This window comes from Pituophis catenifer, unplaced genomic scaffold (assembly GCF_029215685.1).
Source record: "Pituophis catenifer annectens isolate HBS135680 unplaced genomic scaffold, rPitCat1.0.hap2 SCAF_3, whole genome shotgun sequence".
NCBI lineage: Eukaryota > Metazoa > Chordata > Lepidosauria > Squamata > Colubridae > Pituophis > Pituophis catenifer.
This window is the reverse complement of record NW_027256883.1, coordinates 74,595,801-74,621,651: the sequence shown is the minus strand read 5'-3', so window position 1 is coordinate 74,621,651 and position 25,851 is coordinate 74,595,801. Positions and strand designations below refer to the sequence as shown.

General features: G+C 37.9%; 1 protein-coding gene across 2 annotated transcripts; it reads left to right on the top strand.

Annotated features, from left to right (window-relative positions):
* Positions 1-1,590: 1,590 nt before the first annotated feature.
* On the top strand, positions 1,591-25,515 carry LOC139314829 (leukocyte elastase inhibitor-like). Of its 2 annotated transcripts, none has more exons than XM_070940747.1 (7): positions 1,591-1,697; positions 10,302-10,479; positions 11,467-11,604; positions 12,108-12,225; positions 16,857-16,999; positions 17,809-17,976; positions 25,111-25,515. In XM_070940747.1, exons 1-7 carry the CDS (start codon positions 1,591-1,593, stop codon positions 25,513-25,515), a joined length of 1,257 nt encoding a protein of 418 aa, XP_070796848.1. The 2 variants fall into 2 exon arrangements, with proteins under 2 accessions (XP_070796848.1, XP_070796849.1); XM_070940748.1 differs by lacking the exon at positions 1,591-1,697 and adding an exon at positions 10,867-10,890 and having other exon boundaries at positions 10,312-10,479; positions 11,494-11,604.
* Positions 25,516-25,851: the final 336 nt, after the last annotated feature.

Below are 25,851 nucleotides of genomic sequence, written 5' to 3'. Positions count from 1 at the left end.
TAGACCAGACAAAGCCACAGTGGCCTGATATTTCCTCTTCATATTGGGTAGATGGGGCCGAAGCCACACGGGCCAGATATTTCCTCTTTGCATTGGTTACACTGGGCCAAAATGACACGGGCCAGCCCTTTACATTTTCCAGGCCGGCCCCGCGGGCTAGATCCGACCATATTGTGGACCGAATGTTCTACTTGGTAGAACATTCTACCAAGAAACAGGCTATAGGAACTGCTGCAATAGCACTTACCTTGTTTCCCACAAAGTAAAGGTTTGTGGAACCTTTAGAATTTTTTGGTTTTTTTAAATGTATTAAGATTACCGTTTTTTCAGACCTTAAGATGCACCTAGGTTTAGAGGAGGAAAACAAGAAAAGAAATATTATGAATCAAATAGTGTAGTAATAAATTTAATAAAATATAGCAGAATAATATTTCATTTAAAAGGGTGTGGCAACTGCTGATTCAGCCTAAGGAGGGAATAGTGCAATCAATCTGGAAGTAATCTTTGCATATAGACCATCATTTGCAAATATCCAAATCTATGCCACCAAGAAACAGGAAATGCTATAGGAACTGCTGCAATAACACTTACTTTGTTTTCCACAACTAGTTAGGGTTTTTTTTTTAGAAAAATGTATTAAGATTAAATGTTTGATTTATGAGAAGAAAAAACATTATTCACTGTCTGATTTGACACAGCCCTCTCATTGTGCCTTCAGACTTCCAGTTTAGATTCTTCAATGCACTGAGTCCCATGTTCTGAACGTCTACATCACAGGTGTCAAACTCATGGCATCATGTTGTCAACATGTGACGTTTTGTGACATTTTTTCCAGGACCTGGGGTGGGTGTGGCCTGTGCATGACTCATCGGCCCATAGGCCACCAGTTTTACACCCCTACTCTACATGTTATGCAGGAAACTAGAGGAGGAAGAAGCATAAAGTACATTTGGTACCTTGAGTTATTTATAAAAAATAATAAAGGTGGGATAAAAACAATAAAATAATATACCCTAGTAGAGTAACTTCTGGAAGGGAAGATCGATTTAGCTTCCTTGGCATAATGTACAAATGCTTCAATCCCACCTTCTCCCAGGATGTTTTTCTCTTATCTCAGTCTATCCCTGCAATTTCCCAGTAGTCTCCATCCAGGATTCATCCTGCTTAACTTTTCAAGATTAGTCAAAATTTGTTAGGATACCTCTCCTGTTAGTCTCTGGACAGTGTGGCACTGTTTTTAATAATTTAATTTGATTTTTTTTAAAAAAGTTTAACAACTTATATATAAAATTATGATTAGTAGCTGCTGGCCTTCCCAGAAACTATAGAATAGGTTTATTAAGATAGCTAGAAATTATGTTGCAATGATGTATTTCTGTTTATACAGCCCCAAGGGAGATTGTGACTGTTTGAAGGGCTACTCCCAGGAAGTTTAAAGAGATAGTCATGAAATCTGCCTCTCCACTTCCAGGTTCCTCTCCTGCCCTTCCAGCCCCTTCCTTCTTCTCTAACCAATGATCTCCATCGCCCATGGAGAGGTGGAGGGTCTGGAGGCTGTTGAGTCAAACCAGGGAGGGCATTACCCTAAAAATGTTCATTTTACTTCTTCCAGGATATATTGTAGCTTTGTCAGTGTTTCTCTCCAGCCAGACCTCTCCAGTAACTTCCCTAGCAGCTCAGAACACTACCTCTTCAAGGTACAACCATTGTATGTTTCTCTCTGTCTCCTTCTAATTCCTGCAGGTGCCACAGGTGAGATTGACATAGTCCCATTTTAGGGCTGATTGACAGCTTGTTGTGGCTCCCTTGGTTGGAACGTTGTTGTGTAAATACTTAGATGTTATATATATATATAGTAAGTTTGTCTATGTGAAAGAAGGGGAATGCTATTAAATAGTGTTTGATATTATTCATTAGTCTTTATTTATAAATTATTTAATATTAGCATTAATACTTTTTAATATTTTTTTTAAATTTATTTTTTATTGGGTTTTAACAATTAAACAATTCTTATTCAACTCTTGTACATGACTGTGACCAATTTACATATCATCACACTAATGTTCTCCTATACTCTATATAATTTTACAGAATCTACTATCTGTTATTTCCTTTTTTTTCTATCTTCAATCCAATTATACCATCTCTCTCATACTACATAAAAGTCCGAATCCATCAGTCCTTTCAGTTCCAATGTCATTTTACCCATCTCAGCGCAATCTAATATCGTTCTAATTATTAAATCTTCGGAGGGTATGTTTGAACTTCTCCAACATTGCGCAAATGCCAATCTTGCCACCGTTATCATATGTAGATTAATATATGTTGTTGTTTTTTCATATTTCTTTTTCATTATTCCTAGAAGAAACAATTCTGGTTTATATTCTATCTGGAAGCCTGTTACTTCCTGTATCCAACTATGTATTTTCACCCATTTTTTTTTGTTTCGGAGCATAACCACCATGTGTGAAAGAAGGTATCTTGCTTTTGTCCACATTTCCAACAATTAGGGTTTTAATTTGGATATATTTTTGCCAGTCTAGAGGGTGCCAAGTACCAATGGTAAAACATTTTATATTGATTTTCTTTATATTTTGCTGGTTAATTTATAATTTTTGTTCTAAATTATTTCCCAATCCTCTAGTTCGATGTTATGTCCAATATTCCTAGCCCAGGCTAGGAATAGCGCCTTTTACTATGTGTTCAGCTCTGTCAAATTCTAATAAATAATTATAAATTTTGATTATTAATTTTTCATCTGGGCCAATCAATATTTTATCTAATTGTTTTGGTAGAATTTCAATGCCATATTCATGTTTATCTTTTATATAATTTGATTTTAATTGTAGATAAAGCCACCACTCTATATTTATTTCCTGTTCTTCCAATTCTTGCCTACTTTTTAGATTCCCCTGGTTATCTAAAATTTTGCTGTATTTTACCATTTTACTTAAATTCAGTGTATTAGGATGGATCATTGCTTCTATCGTCGAAACTCAATTAGGGATTTTCATGTAATTTTTTTTTTTTAATTTCATGCCATGTTTGCATTAAAGCTTCTCGTATTTTATGTTGAAAAAAATTTGAATGAGATTTGTTCTCTCTGTCCTATAGGAAGGCATGCCATCCTTTTTTAAAATCATGTCCTTCCAAAGTGAGTAATCTTTTATTTCTCAAATTGATCCATTCTTTAATCCAAACTAGAGTTGCTGCCTGATAATAAAGTTACCAGTCTAGGAGCCCTAAGCCACCTCTGCTTCTACTGTCCTGAAGGTCTGATAATTTTATTCTTGCTTTTTTCTTCGCCCATATAAATTTTGTTGCAATTTGATTCAGTTCTATAAAAAAAAATCTTATCTAATTTTATGGTTTGGAAAAAATATAACGATTTTGGAAGAATATTCATTTTAATCATTGCAATCCGACCCAGTAAGGATAGATTTAATGCCCCTCATCTTTCCAAATCAATTTTAATTTGTTGCATATGCTTTATGTAGTTGTCTTATTTGATTGAAGAGCACCTCGCTGTCAGCCAAATTCCTAGGTATTTAACTTTTCTCATATTCTGTAATCCTAATTTCCCTTCTAATTCTCTTTCCTGTTGTATTGTTAAATTTTTGACTATCATTTTTATTTTTGTCTTGTTAATTTTAAGGCCCACTACTTTCCCATATTTTTCTATTTCCTGTAATAATATTGGTCCTGTTTCCTTTGGGTCTTCCCAAAAAAATACCAAATCATCCGCAAATGCCATTAATTTATATTCTTCCATTCTAATTTGGTTCCCTTAATCTCTGGGTTTGCTCTAATTTTCATCAATAGCAATTCTAAAGTCAAAATAAAAAGCAGAGATGACAGTGGGCATCCCTGGTGGACTCCTTTCTTTATTTTGAATGTTTTTGTAATTTCTCCATTTATTATGTTTGCTTTTTGAGACAAATAAATTGCTTCAATCATTTGTTCAAATTTGTCGGCGAATTTCATTTCTCTAATTTGATTAATCATATATTTCCAATTTAAATTATCAAATGCTTTTTGTGCATCCTGAAAAACAAGGGCAATTTGTTTCTCTGGATGCCCCTTGTAATATGTTCAATACTATTCTTGTCTTATCTCTAATTTGTCTAGATGGCATGCAGCGAAGAGGGGGTTGAGGGGTTTTCTACATAAATTTTTAATGAAATTTTTAAGGGGTGGGAATAATGATTTTTTAAGGGGAACTGGGAGGAAGACCAAGGGGTTTGGGGGGATGAACCCACTAGGGTCAGAGCCGAGCCCGGCACAGGGGGACAGTTTGGAGGGTGCAGGTCGAGGGATTGGGGAGGGGCTGGAGAACTATCCGGAGGAGGAATTTTCCATCAGCTCGGTGAATGGGAGGGGCAGATATGGCGAGAGCAGGGGACCATATCATGTGTCGGGGGTTCGCACTTGCTATCTGAGAGCAATTGCTTGCCCCGGTCCCCAAGGCTCCGCTCGGACACTAGGTGGCTTAGATACTCAGGATCTGGGCCTTCAGCTGATGCTGTGCAATGCCAGGTCTGTGGTAAATAAGGCCCCCCTCATTCACGATCTTATTCAAGAGGGAGGAGCGGACCTGGCGGATATTACGGAGACCTGGTTGGGCCCGGAGGGCGGCGTCCCTCTGGTCGAAATGTGCCCACCAGGCTTCAGAGCATTCCATCAGCCGAGGGCCCAGGGGAGGGGCGGGGGGGGGGTGGCGGTTATTATTAACGAGGATCTGGGTCCGAGGGAGACCACTGTGCCTCAGATAGCCGGATGTGAGTCCCTCCTTGTGAGGTGGGGTCATGGGGTTCAGATGGGCTTGTTGCTTACGTACCTGGCTCCCTGCCGCGTGGCAAGAGCCCTACCTGAGCTACTCGACGTGATAGCCACGGTGGCAGTAGATACACCCAGGCTTTTAGTCATGGGTGATTTCAACTTGCCATCCGCTGGTGAAACGTCTGAGGTGGCTCGGGAGTTCATGGCTTCCATGACGGCCATGGACCTGACCCAGTTAGTTCATGGCCCTACTCACAGGGGAGGTCACACTCTGGACCTGATTTTTGTCTCTGGCCAGTGGTTGAGTGGTCTTGTTATTGGGGATATAGATATGGAACCCTTGTCATGGACAGACCACTCACTCCTTCACCTGGATCTTTGAACCGCTGCTCCCTGCCACAGGGAGGCGGATCCAATTAGATGGATCCGCCCCAGGCGCCTGATGGATCCTGAGAGGTTCCAGATGGAGCTTGGGCCATTTCCTGAGGTTCTAGCACATGACTCGGCCGAGGACCTGGTAGCCGCCTGGGATCGGGCGGCTGGTGGGGCCTTGGACCGAGTTGTGCCTTTGCGGCCTCTGACCCGGTGCCGATCCCGTGCGGCTCCTTGGTTCACCGAGGAGCTGAGGGAAATGAAGCGCCGGAAAAGACGCCTGGAGAGCGGTTGGAGGGCCAGTCTCGCTGAGTCTGATCAAACACTGGTAAGGTTGCATATTAAGACCTACCTAGTGGCGATAAAGACGGCAAAGTTTAATTACTTTTCCACCTCTATTGCATCATCAGGGAATTATCCGGCCGCCCTGTTTAGGGTGACCCGCTCCCTGCTCCATCCGGGAGTGCGGGAGGATCCCTTGGAAGGCAGGGCGGAGGATTTTGGACAATACCTGTATGACAAAATCGCTCAGATCCGGCGGGATTTGGACTCTGACTGGGTAGATCAGGGCAGAGTGACGAGGAATAGTCTTGAGAATGTTATCTGGGAGGAGTTTGACGCTGTGACTCCCGATGATGTGGACAGGATTTTGGGGAGACTTAGTGCGGCCACATGTTTACTGGACCCGTGTCCCTCCTGGTTGGTACTGGCTTCCCGGGAGGTTACACGAGGCTGGCTCCAGGGTGTTATCAATGCTTCGCTGAGTGAGGGCCACTTTCCCGCTGCCTTGAAAGAGGCGGTGGTGAGGCCTCTCCTCAAGAAGCCGTCCCTGGATCTGGCAATATTGGCCAACTATCGTCCTCTTCTCCAACCTTCGCTTTATGGTGAAGGTTGTTGAGAGTATGGTCACGCGACAGTTCCCACAATTCCTGGAGGAAACATCTTATCTAGATCTGTTCCAGTCGGGTTTAAGGTCTGGGCACAGCACGGAAACGGCATTGGTCGCATTGGTTGATGATCTCTGGAGGGCTCAGGACAGGGGTTGCTCCTCTGTTCTGGTCCTGTTAGATCTCTCAGCGGCTTTTGATACCATCGACCATGGTATCATGCTGCACCGGCTGAAAGAGTTGGGGGTGGGAGGCACTGTGTTGCGGTGGTTCTCCTCCTTTCTCTCCGACCGGTCACAGTTTGTGTTGGCAGGGGGGCAGAGGTCGACCTTGAGGCCTCTTATCTGTGGAGTGCCGCAGGGATCGGTCCTCTCGCCCCTTCTGTTCAACATTTATGTAAAGCCGCTGGGCGAGATCATCTGTGGCTTTGGGGTGAGATACCACCAGTACGCTGATGACACCCAGCTGTACATCTCCACCCCAGGCCACCCCAATGATGCCCTTGAAGTGATGTCCCAGTGCCTGGAGGCTGTGCGGATCTGGATGGGGAGGAACAGGCTCAAGCTCAACCCTTCCAAGACTGAGTGGCTGTGGCTCCCGGCATCCCGATATAGTCAGTTGACTCCATCACTGACTATTGGGGGAGAGTCTTTGGCCCCCACAGAAGGGGCTCGCAATCTGGGAGTCCTCCTGGATAGGCAGCTGTCCTTGGAGGAACATCTGACAGCTGTAACCAGGGGGACCTTTTGTCAGGTTCGCCTGATTTGCCAGTTGCGGCCCTTTCTTGATCGGGATTCCCTGTGCACAGTCACTCATGCCCTCGTCACCTCTCGCCTTGACTACTGCAACGCTCTCTACATGGGGCTCCCCTTGAAGAGCACCCAGAGGCTCCAACTGGTCCAGAATGCAGCAGTGTGGGTAGTGATGGGAGCAGCATGGCGCTCCCATGTAACACCGCTCCTGCGTGAGCTGCACTGGCTCCCAGTGGTCTTCCGGGTGCGCTTCAAGGTGCTGGTTATCACCTTTAAAGCGCTCCATGGCATCGGGCCTAGCTATCTTCGAGACTGCCTGCTGCTACCAACGACCTCCCATCGTCCTGTGCGCTCCCACAGAGAGGGCCTCCTCAGGGTGCCATCAGCCAATCAATGTAGGCTGGTGACCCCCAGGGGGAGGGCCTTCTCTGTGGGGGCACCTACCCTCTGGAATCAGTTGCCCCCAGAGATAAGGAGAATCCAAGACCTTAGTGCCTTCTGCCGTGCCCTTAAAACCCACTTTTTCCAGCAAGCCGGGCTGGCTTAAGAAGAAATTTTAAATGTTTTAATTGGTTTGTATTTTTAATTTTGGGCCAAATTTATATATATTTTAATTGTTTTTAATATTTGTATTTCATGTTTTTTAATTCTGGCTGTACACCGCCCTGAGTCCTCAGGGAGAAGGGCGGTATATAAATTTAAAATAAAATAAAAATTTAAAAAAAAAACCCATTTTGGTCAGAGTAAATAATCTCATTCAGTATTTTTTTTCATCCTTACTGCTATGACAGCCATAAAAATCTTGTAGTCTGCATTCAGAAGTAAAATTGGCCTGTAGTTTTGAATTTGATTTGGGTCAGTACCTTCTTTCATAATCACTGTGATATATGCTTCTCTCCAGTGGTGGGTTGCTCCTGGTTCGCACCGGTTCGCAACCGGTAGTAAAAATTTGTAGTAGTTCCAAGAACTGGTAATAACATTGACTGGCCATGCCCCCAAACCGGTCCCTGCCACTCGCTTACCCCACCCACCTCATCAGAGGCTTTTTTTTAACTTTTAAAAGCATTTTTTCTACAACCTCTTTGGCCAAAAAAATGCTTTTAAAAGTAAAAACAAAAGCCTCTGATGATATCGCGGCTCAGCTGGGATCATCAGAGGCTTTTCAAAGCATTTTTTCTGCAATCTTTTTGGCCGAAGAGGTGGTAAAAAAATGCTTTGAAAAGCCTCTGATAATCCCAGCTGAGTTGCCTGATCAGCAGAGGCTTTTCAAAGCATTGTTTTCTGCAAGCTCTACAGCCGAAGAGGTGGTAAAAAATGCTTTGAAAAGCCTCTGATGATCCCAGCTGAGTTGCCTGATAGGCAGAGGCTTTTCAAAGCATTGTTTTCTGCAACCTCTTAAGGTTGTAGAAAAAATGCTTTTAAAAGTAAAAAAAAAAAAAATAGCCACGCCCACCCAGTCACATCACCCCCCACCAAGCCATGCCCACAAAATAAACCACGCCCACAGAACTGGTAGTAAAAAAATTTAGAACCCACCCCTGCTTCTCTCCATGAAACAGGAATTTTTGCTTCTAACAGGACCTCGTTATACAGTTCTAAAAGAATGGGTTCTAATAGCTCCCCCATGTTTTTGTTAAATTCTCCTGGTAAACCATCTGAGAAACTGAGAAATCCAGATACAATAGAGCATTGGGAAACTAAACTAAAAGAACAACAACAACAAAAAAAAAAGTTAAAGCAGAGGAAGTATCTCAAGTGAACTAGAAACTAGATTGTTATATTGTTACATTATAATCTGTGATTAACATTTTGGCAATAGGATATTTTCTGAATAATGATGTGCCTGCAATTTTTGTGATAAAACTGTATTTACAAATACACAATGAAATATTGACATAGATAGTAATTTAAGATTAGTCAGATTGTGCTGAAGGTATTACATTTAGCATAGAACTATTCATAATTAATATTTATTATAAATTAGGATATTTAAGTTAATATTAAGATCTATTTGAAGTGATATATGATTATACCATATTGTATTGTATGCCTTTATGATTGACTTACAGTTGTAAGCTTTTATAAGTTTTTGAGTAGATAACCAATGAAAATAGAAACTGAAATCTAGAGCCTAGAAAAAACAAAACGTGAAAGAAGCAAACACTAAAATATTGATAGGTAAAGGGAGAAGATATTGAGAAAGCCAAAAGTAATATAAAAGGGAAAAGGAACATAACTATAAGAAAATTAACTTAGAGGGATAAAAGAAATTATTATTAGTGATAAAAATAGTGGATGGTAATCTGGGAAAAGATTTATAAAATTTTAGGAGAACAAAGTAACATTCTAAAAGAAATGACAAGTATCAACACTACATCGCTGATAAAAGGGAAAAAGGTGGCATCAAACCCAACGGTGGTGATGGCTTCCCCATCAACCCAGAGAACAATAGAAGGAATGCTGCCTACAGAAAAATCAAGCTCCAATTTGATATCCCAGACGATGCAGACTACTCTCGTAATGATTCAGGAAACTATGATGAAACTTCAGGAGGCAATGACAAAAAACCATGGAGAATTGAAAACTGACATACATAACTTAGACAATAAAATGGATTCAATTCAAGAGGTGATACAAAGGAATGAGCAAAATATTAGGTCCGTGGAAATAAAAACTGAACAAACTGAAAAAAATTTAGAGCAGATAGACCAAGAAATGATGGCAGTAAACAAAGACTTAGAAAGCTCATTCATGCATTTGGAAATGGATCAAGCCTCTTTTTACCTGAGGTTTCAAAATGTGGCAGAAACAAAAGAAAATGACTTTTTAATTTTAAGTTAATTGCAGTTTCATCTCAATTCAGATCACATTTTTGTTCTAGACCTATTTTTTTTTTGCAGTGGGGGCCTAAACAAAGACCACTTTAATGGGGGATTAAGCAAATCGTATTTCTCTGCATACCTTAAACTTTTGTCTTTAGGAATCTGTAATTATCCTTATTCAGTAGCTTTAGTTACTGTATAAGATTTGGCATCCACCTGGCTTCTCCTACCCCTCCTTCCTCACATACAAATGAGAGCTGCCTATATAGAGCCAAGGTGGCGCAGTGGACCCAGATTGTTGGGGGCAATATGTTGTTCATGTTGTCTTTGTTGTAAGCCACCCAGAGTCCTCGGAGAGTGGGTGGCATAGAAATACGAATAATAAATAAATAAATAAATAAATAAATAAATAAATAAATAAATAAATAAATACATACATACATACATACATACATAAATACATACATATTCACAATCAGCAGCTGTTCTTATGGAATTATATATGACTCTAGAAGTGGGCTGTATAGTTCCCTTATATTTTGTTCACTAGGTTCTGTAAATCACATTCCTTAAAGCAAGTAGAATAATTGTTCAAGTAGAACGATCAAGCAGAACATGGATGGGATGCTTTGGTCATCTCATTATCTAGGCGTTAATCTATGGTTTATTGTACTATATTTGTTCTCCAGGCTCGAAAACATGGGCAGCCTTTCTGCGGCAAACACCATTTTTGCCCTCAACCTCTTCAAGAAGCTTAGTGCTAATGATCCTTCCAACAACTTGTTTTTTTCTCCTTTGAGTTTGTCTTCTGCACTGCTAATGGTCTCGTTGGGTGCCAGAAATAATACAGAAGCTCAGATATTAAAAGTATATTAAGATACATTTTATCAAAAAGAAAAAAGGGGGTTGGCTGTGAGCTGGTCCCCAAACTTGCTAGCCAATTATAAGAACATCTATTTTATTTATTTATGAAGTTTATGCGATGGCCATTTTGCAATAATGCCACTGTGGGCAGCTAATCTGTCATCTGCTCTAAAAAATTCCAAGTACGCCTATCACCTCACCCTGGCTACACTCCTAAGATGATGCTGTTTGTCCAATTGCCAACTGTCTGATTAGCTTTTGAAAAATGCAGCAAGCACAACAGATGCCATTGTTATTGAGCTTCTTTAACTCTGCTCTCAATTCTCATTCAGATTTGGGATTCTATTTGCATGAGGATGGGAGCAACTCCTATTTGCTTGGAATGTAAAGAGCATGCATAGGAAGTCTGATAGGGCTTCAGCCCTCGGTGCTTGACTTCTTCAAAGCCATTATGGCAATTGCTAATTATGGAAATAGCAATAGTAATAGCACTAAGATTTATATACTACTTCATAGTGCTTTACGGCCCTCTCTAAGCAGTTTACAGAGTCAGCATATTTTCCCCAACAATCTGGGTCCACATTTTACCAAACTTAGAAGGATGGAAGGTTGAGTCAACTTTCAACCATTCAGAATTGAACTCCTGAAGTGAGCAGTGAGTTAGCCTGCAATACTGCATTCTAACTACTGCGCCACATGGCTCTTAGCAAATGGTATTACTTCAGACAAAAGTCCTTAACGTGAAGTCCCAGGGTTTGAAAAATCATTTCTGTGGATCCTAGAGATACCCTTCACCAACAATTACTCCAATATAAGGACAATTTAATGATATGCTGTGGTAGGAAAATCATGCTACCTCGAGTTTAAGTCCTAAAATTGACTTCATTTTGTTTGTTTGAAATATCTAAGGTTTTCCAAAGTCTGCTATTGTGGTATTACATTTAGAATTGATGTTAAACTTAATTTGATTAAGCATATGTCATATTATAGGTGCTTTCTGTACTCAACGATGGAGAGGTTCACCAAAGATTTGAGAAACTTATTTCTGATATCAACAAACCAGGTGCTAATTATAGCCTCAGTCTAGTCAACCAGCTCTTTGGAGAAACATCGTATGATTTTCTTGCAGTAAGTTACATACATGTTGGAGAACTGGCTGGGAACAACCATAAATGCTCTGTTTGTTTTAATGTTTGCCTGTCTCATTGCAATTGCAGTTTGGCTCTAATAAGGTACCAAATATTCCTGTAGCTTTATTTGGTTCATTGAGTTGTCTAGAGGGGAAATTTAAAAGTCTAGCTGCTTTTACTGGGAATGTTACAGGAACATCCAGTGGGATGTTCCTAAATATAGAACTATCAAATAAAAGTCATAAATAGAACCATGTGACCCATAATTGCCAGATATATTTTTGAATAAACTATGTTATTTTAGGATAATTCCATATAGTTCCTAATATCTGATAAACTTTTTCTAGGCTGTATCAACTATCCAATGGCATTGGCTGGTTTTAGATAGTATTCAGTGTAATAAATAATGTTTCCTGATTTTTAGTTCGTAGAAAAATGAGACAAAATCAATTCTTGTTCTTTATATTTGCTTCTGTTATTGAGATGTCATTGTTTCTTAAGTCATTTATAGAATCCACTCAGAGATTCTACCATGCAGGTCTGGAGAAACTTAACTTCAGACAAGCTTCAGAAGATTCGAGAAGACATATAAATGCCTGGGTAGAAGAAAAAACCTCAGGTGAGAATGATAATAAGAGTTAATTAGTAGCTGCATTAAGTAAGACATGCAATATTGTGTGTGCATGTCAGAGAGACAGACAAGGCAGGCAAACCCACCTGCTATTATTTGCTATGTAGAAGCCCATCAAATCTCAGATGAAATTCTAGCCATGAATAGATTATTGGTTTTATTGATGGACACATCTGAGCATATTTCTGTTATTTAACTTGCCTGTTATTTAACTTGTATGTGTGTGGTAACCTTACTAAATAATGATATAAGATGGGCAACTGTATAAATGTTAAGGGAGGGAGGATGGGTGGATGGAGGTTGGACTGGCCCTGAGGAAGCAAAAGCTACATTCCATCCTCAGTCAGAGGAGTTCTCTGGGTGACTGTCTTGAGCTCCTGAAGAGAGAAATCTAATAATTAAATTAAAATGAAGAGAGTGGGGGGGGGAGGGAGGGACAGAGGGAGGGAGGGAGACAGGGACAGAGACAGAAGGTAGGTGAGTGATGTTAAGAAATAATAAATCTGATCTGTCAATTAAAGCAGTTTTTTAAAAAAAAACTTTCAAAGGAAACATTCAGGATCTGCTTGTCCTTGAAATAATTGATTTGCTTACAAAACTGGTTTTGGTGCATGCTATCTATTACTTTTTTTAAAAAAAAATTTTTTTTCTTTTAATACAAACATTCCATCACACATCTTAGTGTGTCATCTGAATATACATTTCTTTGTGTCTTAACAATTAAACTTACCACCATATTAATTTCTTACATTCATTCTTATATCAATACTAAATAATAATAATGATAAAATGACATAAAGTAACATTTCTCTTCTTTACTTATCTATTTTTACAATACATTAATTTCATATTTATTCTCTAACCATTGATAAAATAACTCCCATATATTATAATAACCTGATTCTTCCTTTTCTAGAATTGCAAGTGTTAATCTGTTCATTTCTGCACATTCTAATATTTTCTTAGTCACTTTTTCATCTATAGGGATCTCTTCGCTTTTCCAATTTTGTGCAAATATAATTCTAGCTGAGGTTATTATATCAATAATCAAATATACAGTTTCTTTACTATAATTCACGATAAAATCCCCAACAGGAACAATTCCAGTTTTAAATCAATATGTTGTTGCGTCATCTTCTCCAGCCACATACAAATTTTTGCCCAGTATCTTTTTGCTTCCCCACACGTCCACCACATATGATAATACAACCCCGGTGTCTGTTGGCATTTCCAACATTTAGTTGATTTATCTTTAAACATTTTGGCCAGTCTTTCTGGTGCTAAGTGCCATCTGTAAAACATCTTATATAGATTTTCCTTGTATGCAGTTGACGGTGTTAATTTGTAATTCCTATCCCATAGTTGCTGCCATTTATCTCGCTCTATCGTGTGACCGAAGTTTTTTGCCCATGCTATCATTGTTCCTTTAATTTGTTCTTCTCCTAATTTAATGCTCAATAAGTAACTGTACAATTTTTTTTATCATTCTCTCTTCTATTCCTGTCAATATCTTATCCAATTCTGTCAGTTCCATATAAAAACCATAAAGTTTAGCATCCTTTTAATATCTAGATCGTATTTGCAACTGTGTGTACTAATCCATATCAATCCCCTGCTTTTCCAATTCACATTTCATTTTAAGTTCCCCCTTATCTGACAAAATATCTTTGTAACTAACAATATTTCCCATATTAATAATATTTGGATGTATATGTGCTTCCATCGTCAAAAGCCAGACTGATATCTTCAAGTAGTGTTGCTCTCTAATTTTTTCCCATACTAATAACAAAGCATTTCTTATATACTGTCTTTGGAAGTAACCATGTATCTTATTTTCCCCATATCATAAAAAAGCATGCCAACCTAAATGCAGGTCATGTTCCTCCAATGCTAATAACCTTATATTTCTCAATACAATCCATTCCTTCATCCAAGTTAGTGCTGCTGCCTGCTAATATAATTCCCAATTCGGTAGTCCAAACCCTCCCATAGCTCTTACGTCTTGTAACATTTTTAGATTGATTCTCGCCTTTTTACCCTGCCATATATATTTCGTTATTATCTTATTGAGCTCTTTAAAGTATTTTTTCTCCAATTTTATCAAGATTGGAATAAAAACAATACTCTTGGTAATATGTTCATTTTAATTGTAGCTATTTTTCCTATTAATGATGATTGCAGGTTTTTCCATCTATCCAAATCTACCTCAATTTTCTTTTTTAGCTTGTAGTAGTTGTCTTTCTTAATCGTTACACATCTTGCTGTAAATTTTACCCCTAAATATTTTACTTTGTTTGCAATCTAGATATCTAATCTCTCCGTCAAGTCCCTTTTCTGCTTCTCTGTGATATTTTTCACTAAAATTTTCATTTTGTCCTTATTGATTTTCAGTCCTGCCACCTCACCATATTCTTCTATTCTTTTTAATAACTTTGGTCCTATTTCTTGCGGATCTTCTAAAATAAATACCAAATCATCTGTGAATGCCTGAAATTTATATTCCTCCTTTTCTATTTCCATATTGATGTTAAGTGATGTTAAGAAATAATAAATCTTTAACAGTCACAGCTTGAGGGTTTGCTGATTCACCAGCCCTGATGTCAGCCATCTTTCAGCCACTTTGTATTTATCCAGCTATTAGGGTGACAATTCCAACTATTTTCCACACAGTATAAAAGCAAAATTTTAGTTAAAGTCAATACCAAATTCTTCTCCTCAGTACCAAATTCTTTTCCTTGCCGCTTCCACTTTAAAACTTTCTCTTAATGTGTAATCCGGTAGCTGTATCAATGTTGCAAATGTTAACAAGCTTAACAAGCACTTTCCCTAGTAGCTTCCTCCTCCCGCCCTCAGGTGCCATTTTCTGCATTTTAAAACAGAGTTAAAGTATTACTTGCAATTTTTTTTCTTTTTTCTCCTGATTTGCTCTGTCTGCAATCAAGGTAAAGATGTTAAAAGTCCCCTCATTTCTTTTCAGCAGATTTTGGTTGCAGCTTCTAGCTCCGCTTCAGCGGAGTCGTCCCTGGTCTGGAGCAGCTTGACAGGCTTCAATAGGGAGTCCACACCCTTTGCGCCCCAGGATTTCTCCTGGCACACTTGGGGGGCTCTACCTCCGCCTGTCGGCTCTTCTCTCTCCCCTTTGCCCGGGGAGAGGGTTCCAAGCCTCCAGACAGCAGTTTTTCGGCTGTTCTGGGGCTTTTACGGAACTGGGGATCGGGCGCTCGTAAAAGAGCGTCTTCGAGGCTCGCGGAGCCAACCGAAAATTTTGGATACAATTGAAAGAGCTTTTTCAAAAAACAGCTTGGAAAATCATAAGGAGTTGTTGGATGGCCAGCAGAAAAATTTTCTGAGGAGTTTGCCTTTGGAAGACCATGAGGCTGTTAGGATTGAAAGGCAGGCTGGCACAGTTGAAACAAAGGTCGGGGCAGACACTTCCATTCAATTGATAGAAAAGCAACAAATAGATTTATCATTGCAAGCTGATAAATTTTATGGCAACAAATTCTGGCTATATGGACAAAGGAATGGACTGAATGATTATATAAGCAAGAAGAGTCGGAATGGGGATTTTAAATTAGAAAAAGTGACTTCAAGAAGAGAGCCAGTTTTTCAGAAATATCAACCTCAAATCAACATTTTAAAATTTTCAAAAATAAAATTGGGGGGAATGTTGCAAGACTTAATAAAGAAGAAGGATTGGAAAAAATATCGAAAGAAGAGAAGAACAGAAGTTTAAGTTTTTGTTTTCTTTTTTTTTCTTTCGGGGGAAGGAAGACTCTAGTAAATTGAAAAGTTTAGTTACATTGGTATTGTTAAAGGCTACTCTAAGATAAAATGATATAATATTCTTCCTGTAGATTTTGAAATTTATAGTTGGTAAATATGTGTTTTAATGGTATTAAGAGATTTTAAAATGTTTAACATAAGATTATACTATTTTAAGAGACATGAGATAAAATGTTTAAAACTTTAAGATGTTCAATTTTTTGAAGGAAAGAGGCTTAATGTTAAATTTAGAACTCTATTAGGGAGTAATGCTAAAAAAATGATGTTTGAGGGTGCGGAAATGAAACTCAGCTATGATTTTTACTGTTTGTAATACTGTTAAAGTATTGGATTATATATTAAGAAAAAGTTTTTTATAACTAGGAAGATTGAATTTAACTTAACTGCTCTTGGTAATTTATAAAAGGGAGGTTGATGAATTGGAGTAAGGGGAATTAAAGAACGTGTGGGAGTTTTGAATTTTATAGTTAGTTAGCTTATTTTAGTATATGTTTGTTAGATGCTATACCCTGTTTTTGCTCTGGAAAGTCAGGGGTGGGGTGGGGAGGGCGGGATAAGGGTTGGGGTGGGATAAAAGTGTTGAATAGAGAAATGTTTTAACAGAAAAGTAAATGTGGGGGAATGTACAAATAATGAAATGACAGTATTAAGAATGATAGTTATTGGAGGAGTACGATGCAAAAAGAAAGATGTATTCAGATGATATATTAACTGACTGACTTTATATTGTATGTTTGTCTGAATGTTTATAAAATAAAAACTTTTTTATATAAAAAAGAAATAATAAATCTTATCTGTCAATTAAAGCAATTTTTTAAAAAAAACTTTCAAAGGAAAAATTCAGGATCTGCTTGTCCCTGGAATAATTGATTCACTTACAAAACTGGTTTTGGTGAATGCGATCTATTTCAAGGGAAACTGGGCAAATAAGTTCAACAAAGATCACACAGAGGAAAAGCCCTTCTGGGTTAACAAGGTATTCATTTACTGTATTAACAGAGTAAAAGAGACATTCTGAATATTTTAAATTGTGTTATTTTGTATATATCTGGAATTAATTTGAAAAATTCCTGTAGCAAAGAAATTGCTTACTCCTTCCATTTTATTGATCTTTGTGGAAATGGATGAATCATGAAAATCAGTCATCTTAAGTCCTTCAGGCTTTGTGTGTAGCAATTCAGACTTTTCTGTCATTGAAACTTTGCGCAGGGATTTTTAGTGCAGCACCAATCCCACTAATTCTATGTGATTAGCTGCAATAATTACGGAGTGATTAGTGAATATATTTGCTGAGTATGTGGATCTATTATGTATTATCACCCGGACATATTTGATGGAGGAGGAACAGGCACAATATTTTTCTATGTTGCTCTCCACAAAGAAGGCTAGTTTTGATATTATGGACATCTGTTCATTTGAGAAAACTGCTGATTAAAACCACAGACCTGTGTTTCATTGCATTCTTCTGCTCACAGAATTGACAATTCACTTTTCTAAAGGTCATAATCTTTGTCTGTTTTTTAAATCTATTCCTTAATATTCTAAAATTTTTCAAATTCTGTGAAAAGTAAATTATCACTATGTATAAAGACTGGAAACTCTGGTGGATGGCTGAGACATGATAAATGCTCATATAAAATCTCAGTTTGTCTTAAAAATTAAACGCAAAAAATGAAAGATTTAAGCAGAGGGAAAAAAACCCTAAGGATAAATCCATGATAGAATTATTTGCATTTCCTATTTATTTGAAAGATTTCTTCTAACATACATTTTCCCCACTTGTAGAATGAAAGGAAAATAGTGCAGATGATGTTCAGGAAAGGAGAATACAACATGACCCACATATCGGCCTATCGGATTTCAATTCTTGAGATTCCGTATATTGATAATGACTTGAGCATGATCATTCTGCTCCCTGATGAGATTGAAGATAACTCTACTGGATTGGAAAAGGTGAGATTTTCTTTCATGAAACAGAATTTAAGACCTTGTCCATCTCTGGTACTAGCTATATGCTGTCCTTTTTAATATTGAAGCTTGGCTTTCTGCCATTATAGTTAGTACTATTGGGTTGACTTGTATTTTCCCTTATTTTGAAAAGATGCAAAAAAAAAGTCTAAAGAACACCAGCGAATGCATTTATGTTTCAAAGTATTGTATACAAAGGGGGATTCCATCTGTACGTGATGTGTACAAGGCAATTGATAAGGTTGCCAATAACGTACAGTATTTCTTCTGACATTATTAAAATGCAAGGGATTCAGTTTTTCATTCTTCAGTTTATACTGTTTCATGTTAAAATAGCTATCAAGATTCATAGCTTGAAGGAAAGAACAAACAAGTTCATATAGCTGAGGTATTTTTTTGCATGGATATTTGTCTTCAATTAAGATATAGCTTCTGGCAACTCTCTGGAAAAATCCAAGTAGTTTATTTGGCAACATTTTCAGAAGTTGTTTGCCCTTGCCTGCTTCCTAGGGCTAAGAGAGTGTGACTGGCTCCAAATCACCAAACCTGGTAATTCAGATCAAAGTGATGATTTATAGTCTAGTGCTTTTAACCGCTATACCAAACTAGGCCTCAATGTTTACTTTTCTTTTAGCTTTCCTTTTAGCTTTAGGCATAATTGTAAATTATTGGGGTTTCTGGAATAAAAATTGGTATAAATTTTAATACAAACATGAATAAATTATAAAAATATTTCTTGTCAGCACGCAGGTTTTCTCTAATACAATTTATATACATTTGTCTGGGCTGCTGGGTAAACCATTCTAGCACTACTGCAGCAGTGTCAAACTGGATTTCTTCAAGGGCTGGATCAGCATTGTAGTTCTCCTCCGTGGGCCAGCTGGGGATGGGAGAGTGTCGGGACGGACATCTCCTGCAGCATCCTGCCAGCCAAAACAGGATTCAGGCACTCCGTTTTGGCTACCAGAGGCACCGTGGGCTGGTTCTTTGCTATTTCCAGGCCGGCTCCGTATGCCAGATTTAAGCACCGGATCTGACCAAAGGCCTTGAGTTTGACACCCCTGAACTAGTGACTCTCCCAGATGGATCTGCCTTATATTTCACATGTTTGTTAATAATGTATTGAGTTAGAAATTGATGTACTTTGAATATAAAGCTATATTTATATTCCTACTTTTTTCCTGGTTCTAAGGTCTACATTTATGACTTCCAGGATTTTTCTGTCATTGTGAACACCTGCATCATACTTGTGTTAGAATATCAGGGTAAATCATATGTCAGATGTAAATGCCTTATTCTCTAATGTGTAAATAATGTATATATGGAACATCAGGGGTTAACTTATTACTTGAGCTTTAATGTATTCATATTTTACCACTCCCATTCCTGGCTCCGCCCCTTGTATATAAAAGGAGCCATCCTCCCCATTTTCCTTGCTTCTATCTTGAATATTCAGCGAATATAGAATGCCTATTATGATTAAAGAGAATTATATTTAAACCTATAACTTCTACTATCTTTATTGAGTCTGATCCTGAAAATATTGCAACAAGCTGGTAGCAGAGGATGGTTAATTGACTCAATAAGTAATTAAAAATGTCCAAGAAAGATAGGCCCAACACCAGGGCCTACAGCAAAGAAATAGAAACTGATCAAGAGATGATCAACGAATCCACTAATGCGATTTCGAGAGAATCCGAAGAATACACCACTGAAGAAGAAGAACTGATGAGTGAAAATAACGACCAGGAAGAAATCGAGATAGAAAATAACGAACTCAGGTCAGAAATATTAAAAATACTAAAAAGCCAAAAGAATGATGAAAGCCTCATCGCGGACCTCCAGGAGATGCTGAGGAACAGCGGAGCAGCGAGAGAGAAAAACGTCATTAAAGAAAAACCCAAAGATCAAAAAACTGTGAGTGAAATGACTACTGAGAAAATAGTTGTAAAAAAGAAAAGATGTGACCCCGCGCGAAATTTTGAACGGCAGCCATCTTGGTTTCAACGAACTTCAAAAGAGAGTGAAGCAGAGCCAATCAAAACGCTCAGTTCAAAATTTCTGGCGCGAAAAACACTATCAGACGAAGAAAGTGAAAAAGAAGTCTCAAACTCTTCAGATGAACCAAAATCAGAAAGTGAAGACGATTTAACAAAGTCTCAAGTAAAGTCAGCAATGAAAACGCTTTTTGCTGCTTTTGGGCCAAGATTGAAAATCTCCAAGACATCGACGAAGAAGCAAGAAGTCAAACCGACAACTCAAGACCTGCACGCTCCCATCCTGACTTCGAAAACGACGACACCCGAGCCCAGAGAGCCATGCCGATTCCGCCCTACACCGCAGACAGAATCGAGTGCCAGCACACACAAGAGAAAGAGAAGAACCGCCGCCATCACCAAAGCCCCAAAAACCGAGCCAGAGACCGACTCATCTGAAGAGGAGCGGATCGAGAGAGCTGAAATGGAGAGAACCTTCCACAACGGCGCCAAAAAAGAAATGAGCAACGCGCATGTGCAAAACTACGTAGACGGCCCCGAAAGACTTGAACTGGCCAGAGAACCGCGCAGACTCGTTACAAGCATCCCAATGCCGTTCTGTAATTTCCTGCACTTGAGAGACCACGGACTGCCTCAGGTTGTAAGTAATGGACAAAATAATGTGGGGAACTTACCCAGTGACTTCCCAAAACTTAGAGTTGATGGCATTAATTTACAAGAGTGGTACCAACAGCTTCAGGTTATTTTTATGAAAGAAAATTTACTATTCTTTATAACTAGTCCTCCAAGAAGACCTTGGACTTTAAAAATAGACTGTTTACATCATAGAGCATTTTTCATAATAATTTCTAGCGTGTCTCCTGCAATGTATCATAGCATCAAACCAAACCTAACTGTATCAGAAATAATTCAATGCATGTTTAATCTATTTCACAGCGATAGCGTAGCCACAACCACAAGAATGTCTAAGGATTTCTTTTCTTCTAGAGTGAAACCAGGGGTTTCTATAAGTGAACATTTGATAAATCTAAACAAAATAAGAGCTGAGCTGCAATTGAGGGGGGAAGTGATTTCAGATCAAACTATGAAAAGTGTTATTATCAATTCACTTGATCCATCATGGGATAGCTTTATGTCACACTTAGATACCATTAATTTGGGATATTTATCAATAGAAAGTCTATCTAACAAATTGATAGCAGAAGACAATTCAAAAAAAAATCGTTCCAGTAACCAAACAGAACACAAATCTTTTAGGAAAGTAGTCTTTCAAGATAAATATAATGAAGCCTTTAGATGCCACAATTGTGGATCCAGGGAACACAGTAGAAGAGACTGTCCCAAAGTCCCAAGGGAGAGACATAGGCCAGAATATAGGAGCAAATACAATTACAGACAATCTTCCACAGATAGACACAAATATAGAAGTCCACCAAACTACAGAGAAAGTAGAGGGGGTAGAGAAAATTCAAAAGAGAGAAAATCTGGGTCACTAAATGGGCTAAATAAACAAGACAGCACCAAAACACAACAAGATGAGAACAATAATTGGCTTATTGATTCTGGTGCAACAAATCACACCACTAATAACAAAAGTATATTATCTTCATTTACAGAAGATAAGTTTGTGATAAAGGTAGCTAATCAAGAAAAGGTTCAAGTATTAGGCAGAGGAAATGTGACCTTGCCTGGTTTAGGGAAAATAGAGGGGGTATTATTAATCCCAGAAATACCTCACAACATACTAAGTGCTATAAAACTAAGCAGAGAATCTGACATCAATATAGTTTTCTCAAAGGGGAAAGCAACTATAGAAAAGAACAAAACAAATGTAGGCACTGTGATGATAAAAGGGGGTCTACCCTATCTGATAACCAAAGAAAGATGGTTACATAACATTGATTCAAATATGGAAGATTGTATTGAAGCAGATGATGAAAATGTCAGTAACAGTGACAATGATGAATGTAAATTAACTCATGATAACAAAAATACACACAATGAGAAGAAACCAAAAATAGGTAAACCAATTCATGATGAGTGTGCTCATATCTTACATAGGAAGTTAGGACATGCTAGCTTTCCTGTAGTACAAAAAATGACTGAACACGCAGAAGGTGTAAAAATAAAAAATTGTGAAAATTATTTAGAATGCTCAGTATGTAAATCCACCAAACTAAAAACCAGTCCTAGACCAAAAAAATCTAACAGATCAACTAACAATATTTTTGATTTGGTACATATGGACTTAGTTGGTCCATTAACTCCATCAATTACCTATAGAAAACGTTACTTCCTAACAATAGTGGATGATTACAGTCGCTATGGTTTTGTTTACACATTAAAGCACAAGGATGAAACTTTTCAGAAATTTAAGGAATTCTACAAACGCATAGAAACACAACATAATATCAGAATAAAACAAATTATGACAGATAGGGGATGTGAATTCATGTCTAAAGAATTCTCCCAATGGTTAAAGGATAGAGGGATGCTACATTTCACGTCCAATCCATTTTCTGCCTTTCAAAATGGGATTGCAGAGAGAAAGAACTCCACACTACAAACCATGATTAGATGCACATTAGAGGATGCTGGTTTAGGCAAACAATTTTGGTCAGAAGCCTTACATTATTCAAATTACACTCAAAATAGAACATGGTCCAGTATTGTGAATAAGACACCATATGAGGTGATGTACAATAGAAAACCTAAATTAGCACACATGCACATATTTGGAGTTACTGCAGACGTGCACATACCTAAACAATTGAGGAGAAAGGGAGAAAACGTATCCAGGAGATTAAGATTCATGGGATACGAAACTGGAACCAAAGGGTACAGATTCATCGATAATAATAACAAATTTATAGTATCCAGAACAGCTGTGTTTCATGAGCAGGCCAATTGGTCTAAGTTGCACCTTAATGAAATTTTTCCTAATAAAAGCAAAGATAATATATCTTGCGAGGAAGGAACAACAGAAAATCAAAATATTAACAAAAGTAAGAACAAAACCAAAACTTGGACAAATAGTCAGCATAAAATAAAGACAGACACATTAACAAAAAAGGAAGCCAGATATTTGCATGACAACCATAGCAAACCTGAAAGAAATATTAGAAATAATAGAAACCAAATACCAAATAAATACAAAGATTATATTATGCATATGGATGGAGAACAAATAACACCTAATACATATGAGGAAGTATTGAAACTTCCCCGTGAAGAAAGAGAAAAATGGGAACTAGCTATGGAAAAAGAAATGAAAAGTTTACAAGGATTAAATGTATTCACACCTGCGATCGCACCTAAGGATAAAACAATTATAGGTACCAGGTGGATTTATAAAATTAAGAATTTAGAAGGAGGTAATACCTTATACAAGGCCAGACTAGTTGCACAAGGTTACGCACAAAAATATCCAGAAGACTATACTGACACATATTCACCCACAGTGAGAACAGAGAGTGTCAAAACAGCTCTTGTAGTAGCATCTGCACTCAATCTAGACGTGTTTCAATATGACATACAGACTGCATACTTACATGCAAAATTAGATAAGGAAATATATGTAAGAGCACCACACAGTCAATACACTAATAAGAACGAAATTTGGTTACTAAATAAGAGTCTGTACGGATTGAAGCAATCTGGCAAAAGATGGTACGATTGTTTGGTAAAAGTACTAAAGACCATGGATTTCAACGCCACCACTGCTGATAACTGTTTCTTTGTAAAAAAGAGTAATGATCATATTGAATTTGTATTAATTTATGTGGATGATATTTTATATATTGGAAAGCATAAAGAGAGCAGGGAAATCTTTGTAAATAAGTTAAACGAACACTTCTCATTGAAATCACTAGGTAAAGTGAATAAATACCTTGGTGTACAAATTAACAAAACAAAAAGGGGATTCAAACTTACTCAAAAAGATAAAATCATTGAACTCCTAAACAAATGTAACTTAAATAATGCCAAAACATGTGACACACCTATGCAAACTGATTTTCTTAGAAACAATGATGAATCTTCCCCTGAGTTTAAAGACAACACATTTTACAGATCAGTTATAGGTTCACTCCTTTATATATCTAATTGGACTAGGCCAGATATTGCATTACCTCTCAATTTATTGTCAAGATATGTTAGCAAACCAACCTTGTATCATTGGGAAGCTGTCAAAAGAATTTTAAGATATCTGAAAAGTACATTAGATTTTTGTTTAATATTGGAACCCAATAATGACAAAGAACCAAAAATTACTTGTTATGCTGATGCAGATTGGGCTGGTGATACATCATGCAGAAAGAGTACCTCTGGTTATGTTTTTCTATTGAACGATTGTCCAGTTTACTGGTATACTGGTAAACAAGAACTGGTAGCCACCTCTACCACAGAAGCAGAATATGTTTGCTTGTCTAAAGCTGCAAATAACCTTGTATGGTTCAATGATTTGATCACAGATGTTTGGAAGAAACCTACTTTACCATTTATTATGCATGAAGATAACAAAGCGGCCATTGAAATTTCTAGATCCGATGCAATTGGACAAAGGTCCAGGCATATTGATATAAAATTTAAGCACGTGAGACAACTATCTCAAGACGGATTCATCAAAGCAATACATTGTGATACTTCTGAACAATTAGCTGACATATTAACAAAACCCTTACCTTCTAAACAACACAAATATTTAACTTCTAAATTATATGTATTATATTGTCCTGAATCTGAATGTAACTGGTGTTGTATAACGAACCGGCATTTAGAGGGGGATTTGTCAGATGTAAATGCCTTATTCTCTAATGTGTAAATAATGTATATATGGAACATCAGGGGTTAACTTATTACTTGAGCTTTAATGTATTCATATTTTACCACTCCCATTCCTGGCTCCGCCCCTTGTATATAAAAGGAGCCATCCTCCCCATTTTCCTTGCTTCTATCTTGAATATTCAGCGAATATAGAATGCCTATTATGATTAAAGAGAATTATATTTAAACCTATAACTTCTACTATCTTTATTGAGTCTGATCCTGAAAATATTGCAACATCATAGTATCATATAACTAGGAATTTCTTTCTCCTTTAATGTGTTTCATCTTATTTTAGCTGGAGAGAGAAATTACATATGAGAAACTCATGGACTGGATCAATCCAGAGAAGATGTTCCCAAGAAAAATTGATCTCTCCTTCCCCAAATTTAAATTGGAAGAAAAATATGACCTGAAGCCGGTTCTGAGAAGCATGGGAATGACGGATGCATTTGATGAGGGCAAGGCAGACTTCTCTGGAATGTCAACTAACAATGATTTAGTCATATCTGAAGTTGTTCACAAATCATTCATAGAAGTCAATGAAGAAGGCACTGAGGCAGCTGCTGCCACTGCTGTAATAACGGTATTTAAGAGTGCAAATGTTGCAGTCGAATTCAAAGCTGACCATCCCTTCGTCTTTTCCGTTACCGATCGATCTCGAAAGAACATCCTGTTTTTTGGTAGGTATAGTTCTCCATAATGGGTGCATCCATCATATGTTGGTACAATGGCTCTGACCCTTAATTCCTCATCAGATTTGCTTAAACCATGTGGTCACTACCACACTTAATGATCTTCTCTGTAATTAGGGTAGAGATAGTTCCTTTGTAAAACTCCATAATACTGAATTTTAATTCTTTCTTTCCAGGATAGAATCATTTTTAATAAATTCAAGAAAATAAGTTTTTAGGTTTTAGTACAAGTGTTCTGACTGCGGACCGCAGACTTTTTGGCTCAGGTTTCGCCTCTGTGTTATTATGCTTCAGCACTTTTAGCCACAGCCCCTCCATCCCAGTCCCTTCGCCGTGGCCCATTC

What these genes read in the sequence shown, in the direction of transcription:
- LOC139314829 (XM_070940747.1), top strand. Translation starts at nt 1,591, where the DNA reads ATGTTCATTTTACTTCTTCCAGGATATATTGTAGCTTTGTCAGTGTTT. An exon ending in CAGAACACTACCTCTTCAAG is followed by an intron (nt 1,698 to 10,301) that starts GTACAACCATTG and finishes TTTGTTCTCCAG; the next exon opens with GCTCGAAAACATGGGCAGCC. An exon ending in ACTCTACTGGATTGGAAAAG is followed by an intron (nt 17,977 to 25,110) that starts GTGAGATTTTCT and finishes ATCTTATTTTAG; the next exon opens with CTGGAGAGAGAAATTACATA.